This window comes from Lipotes vexillifer, unplaced genomic scaffold, assembly GCF_000442215.2.
Source record: "Lipotes vexillifer unplaced genomic scaffold, Lipotes_vexillifer_v1.1 scaffold647, whole genome shotgun sequence".
Lineage (NCBI taxonomy): Eukaryota > Metazoa > Chordata > Mammalia > Artiodactyla > Lipotidae > Lipotes > Lipotes vexillifer.
In genome coordinates, this window is record NW_006793865.1 from 60,661 (window position 1) to 64,896 (window position 4,236).

General features: G+C 39.4%; 1 protein-coding gene across 1 annotated transcript in view; it reads right to left on the reverse strand.

Annotated features, from left to right (window-relative positions):
• Positions 1–4,236, reverse strand: part of SPEF2 (sperm flagellar and cilia associated 2) — a gene marked incomplete at its 3' end in the record, with an annotated part of 107,407 nt that overhangs the window by 59,958 nt on the left and 43,213 nt on the right. Inside the window, exon 8 of the mRNA XM_007466842.1 lies at positions 1,914–2,101. Coding sequence (XP_007466904.1) covers positions 1,914–2,101 — 188 coding nt within the window. The remainder of the gene's footprint in view (positions 1–1,913; positions 2,102–4,236) is intronic.

A 4,236-nucleotide genomic window follows, 5' to 3' on the forward strand; every position in this document is an offset into this window, starting at 1 on the left:
GCAGGTGGGACCTTCCCAGACCAGGGAGCGAACCCACGTCCCCTGCATCAGCAGGCGGACTCTCAACCACTGCGCCACCAGAGAAGCCCTGTTGGGGCTATTTCTGTCTACACCATTGGCATGTCTGTTGCCAGAATCTTCAGTTCCAATCTGGGATGTGTGAGCACAGGGAGAACCCAGGAAGCTCACCACTGTGTCCTGAGGTCCCCAGCCAGTCTCACTTCTTCTGTCCATCTTCAGAGTCTTCTTATGTTTGTTTCACACACAATGTTCAGGGACTTTCATTGTACTTAGTGGGAAGAATGGGGAAAAACGCATTCTACTCCATTTTCCCAGAGCAGAATGGGATTTGCATTTATGTTTTAATTTGGAATTATGAGCCTTTGTTTGTTTAGGGAAATCAATCTGTACTTTTTTCCCCTCTGAGTTATCTTGTGTTATGTTTTTATATTTAAATCCACTATATTTATCTTCTGTAATTTAATCTATTTTTTTTACCCTTATAATGCATTGTATCACCTTTCCTTTTAACCCTTTTATAGATTACCTTCCTCACAATTTTATTCTTATAATTTATGAACTTTTGAATTTATATTAATGTGAAAAGTATTTTTAAACATTTACTCTTGAATTCAATTTTTAGTCTTATTTATTTTCTTTTCTCAATCTTGTACTATTATAGTTTTAACTTCAAAATGTCCTCATCATTATGTTATTTCATTTAGTAGTTTTTATATGGCAGTGCATCAGAAATATAGCTGTTGGGGTGACAGCTGTGGAGAAAGCTCCTATCAAGTCCAGAGGTGATGGGATGGTTTACTCATCTTCTGTTTGACCCTGAATATCATGTGGCTTTCATTGTTTTCACTGTGAGTTCTCAAGAAGATCTCAGTCTGAGTAATATTAGAGGTCAAAACTTTAAGTGGAGTGACTTATCCTTGTCCTTGCGGAGATGCTTTCACTGAGATCTCTTGTGATGTCATTCCCCTTCAGCTTCCAGGAAAGGACATCACAAGAGATAGGTCTCTGAAGCCAGGTGCCAGAATGCTGAGGTCATTCTCCACCAGACCTACTACACTACTCATTATACCTTAGGTGGGGCCACATGAGAAAATCATTATTCTAAACTGAGGACCAAGAAAAGTTTTGTATTTTGTAAAGAACTAGAATGGAAAACAGAAACCATAGGACAAACTGTGTTGCCCTTTTTGCTTTGGCCACCTGGAAGCTCAGATAAAATCTGCAGCTCAGTTGCAGTATCTGGCAAATCTACTGATACTGGTATAACTGTGTTTTCATGTATTCCTTGTTTTTAACTTTCTACTTTATTTGAATTTTCTTTTCCTTCTTTTTTTTTTTTGGTCACACCATGCAGGTTGCGGGATCTCAGTTCCCCAGTCAGGGATTGAACCGAGGCCGCGGCAGTGAAAGCCTGGAACCCTAACCACTAGGCCACAAGGGAACTCCCATCCTTTGTTCTTAGTTTCGCATATTCTTAATCTTTTTTGTATTGTTAAATGTTTCCTTACAAACAGGTTGACTCCTTTTAGAAAGAAGGCGCAATGAAAATCGATTTAATGATTAGTAAAATAATCTTTAAGTAATTCCTGTCTTCTAGGAAGTTCCTAGTGTTTCAAATAAATTATCATAGTTGTCTTTGTAAATTATAGAGAAGTTAAACACAAAGCTTAAATATTAAAAGACATAAATACACCTTAAATCAGGCTAGTCATTGGGTGAGTTAAGTCTGTAATCAAGGTATCCTGGACCCCACATCTTAGTCTTCATTTCACAAAACATTGTTATCTCTCTCTTTACTTATCAACTTAGTGCCTACATCACAATCTTACCCTTTTCTCGTTTGCTGTGGTGTCTCTATTGTATTAACTATTGTAACAAAAAACAACACTTACTTATTTGTCAACATTCGATAGTCTGCCACTTTAGTGGACAAATCAAGGATTTGATCCAAAATTTCTGCACATATTGAATAATGCTTTCGGTAACGAGCTTGAACCCTTTCCACGGCAATCTGCTCATGAATTTCTTTAACTCTGAGGGCTTGTTCTTCAAAATCAATCTTGGCTTGTCTGGCCAAAGCCTAAGAAGCAAAGACATATTTTTAAGTCACTGTAACTGGGCAATGATTCAAGTAGAAATAATGTCATCATTTCAATAGCCAAAAAAAAAATCTCTAAATAGAATGAAACTTCCTTTTATATCAGAAAAAAATAAATCATGAGAGAGCACTTTCTCCTTAATACGTTAAGTACTGAGTGTGATGGCAAAGACAATATCGGAAATATCCCACCCTTAGCTTATGTTATCAGCAAAACCCAGTACAGAGAAAAGTGTGCTATGTGGATTAATGATAAATTGGATCTGAAGTGTTTAAAAAGAAGTCCTGAGTTTATGGACTGCAAATACAGTTGGGGATCACAGAGAAACAGGCAAGCATAGCTGGCTCCCAAGCATAGCTGGCTCCTGTGTACCCATCTCAGGAGCCTTAACCTGACACATCTGCTCTGGCCAATGCCCTATGTCTTTCAGTGGGAGACTTCTAGGATACTGATTTATACTTAGAAAATATTTTGGAAATTCCCTGATTATACTGGCTTGAGAATATAACACATTTGCCAATAAATGTTAAATGTGTTTAGACAACAAAACCTTCTGCTGTTACACCCTTAATAAACAGATAAAATTCATTCATAGAGACATGTATTTCTGCAGAAAGTAAGAAAATACTTAAATAGTTTGGCATTACCCTCTGTTTGCTTTGCACTATTGTTTTGTTTAGGGAACCCACTCTTCACACTAAGTACAAAGGTCAAACTTGGCATGACCAAATGTTGCTTTTCAAACAGTTATACCAACTCCTTGAGAAATTCTATCCTGTGCTAACGTGCTCCAGAAACAAGAGCTGCCTCCTGAAACTTAACCCAACAAGTGTACGATGGTGGTAAACATGGGACTGCAGGAGCTGTGCTCGAATTCAAGCCTCAGCTTGTACAGGTGTCAAGTACTAGCTGCGGGACCTTGGCCAAATCGGAGCTTCCCTATGTCTCCACTCCCTCTCTGTGAAGCAGGGATGCTAAAAAGACTCGGCATGAACAGAAATTAACTGTCAGAGCAAACACCTGTTATCATGATACTATTCACAAGTAACTAAATGCATGACAATGGGCTGCTACTGTCCACTGAACTAAATGGAAGCTTCATTTGGTTTGTTATTGTTGTTTGATTTTGTTAGTTTGCTTTAGTTTTGTTGGGAAAGAAGTTGGTCTGGGTGACCTCTGAGATCAATTCTATACATTTGGCATGTTCAGGAATGACACCAGAATTTGTTATCGTTGTATTGTTTTGTAGGCCCTATTTTCATGGAGAAGGCATCCAGTTTAAGTACAGAGCCTTATGGCATGCTTCATGAAGTGTGAAGACTTCAGAGGGAAGAGGAATTTGAGAGGGTAGGAGCCGCCAGATGAGAATCTACGAAGCGAGCCAGTGAAATGGGTTGTGAGGTTGGTTTACTACTGAGTGCCTGGAAAGCATGTGGAAATATTTAAGATGCCATGGAACCAAAACCTTGACGGGAGCCCAGGAGCACCCCCTGCAGGAATGGAGCAGCTTTCTCCCCGTGTTCTCTCCCTCCCTGCTCCCTCTCTCCTTCCAGGCCTTTCTTCCTTCTTTTTAGCCATGGAGTCTGCTATTTCTACCCTCTCCCCATCCCCCATGCTAAACCCACCACAATTTCCAGTCCCATTACAGCAAAGTGGCTTGTAGCCCTAAATAAAGAAAGAAGGAAAAGGAAAAAGAAGTCAGTGGGAGCTAGTAACTCTAGCGGTGATGAGCCTGGACTTTAGACTCTGAGAACCACTGTGCTAGGGCCACACCACCAAGCTGTGCAACTTTGAGCTTTCTAAGTTTCATCCTCCCGACAGATGAAATGTACACAAGAACAGTGTCCACTGCCAAATGGTGCTTTGAGAATTATAATGCATGTAATGAACGTAGCTCAACGCTGGACTCAGAGTGAATGCTCACAAGTGTTAAATGCTATTGCAGTGAATTACTGTGAATAATAGTAGGTGGCACTGAAATTTGAAATCAGCAACTGTTTTAATTAATATAGAATAGATGCTAATTTGCCTTCAAAAAAGAGATCATCAGATTTAACCTAAAAACCAAACAAAACAAACAAAAACTCCTGATGGTGAAACATGAAGTTCTCTTTCC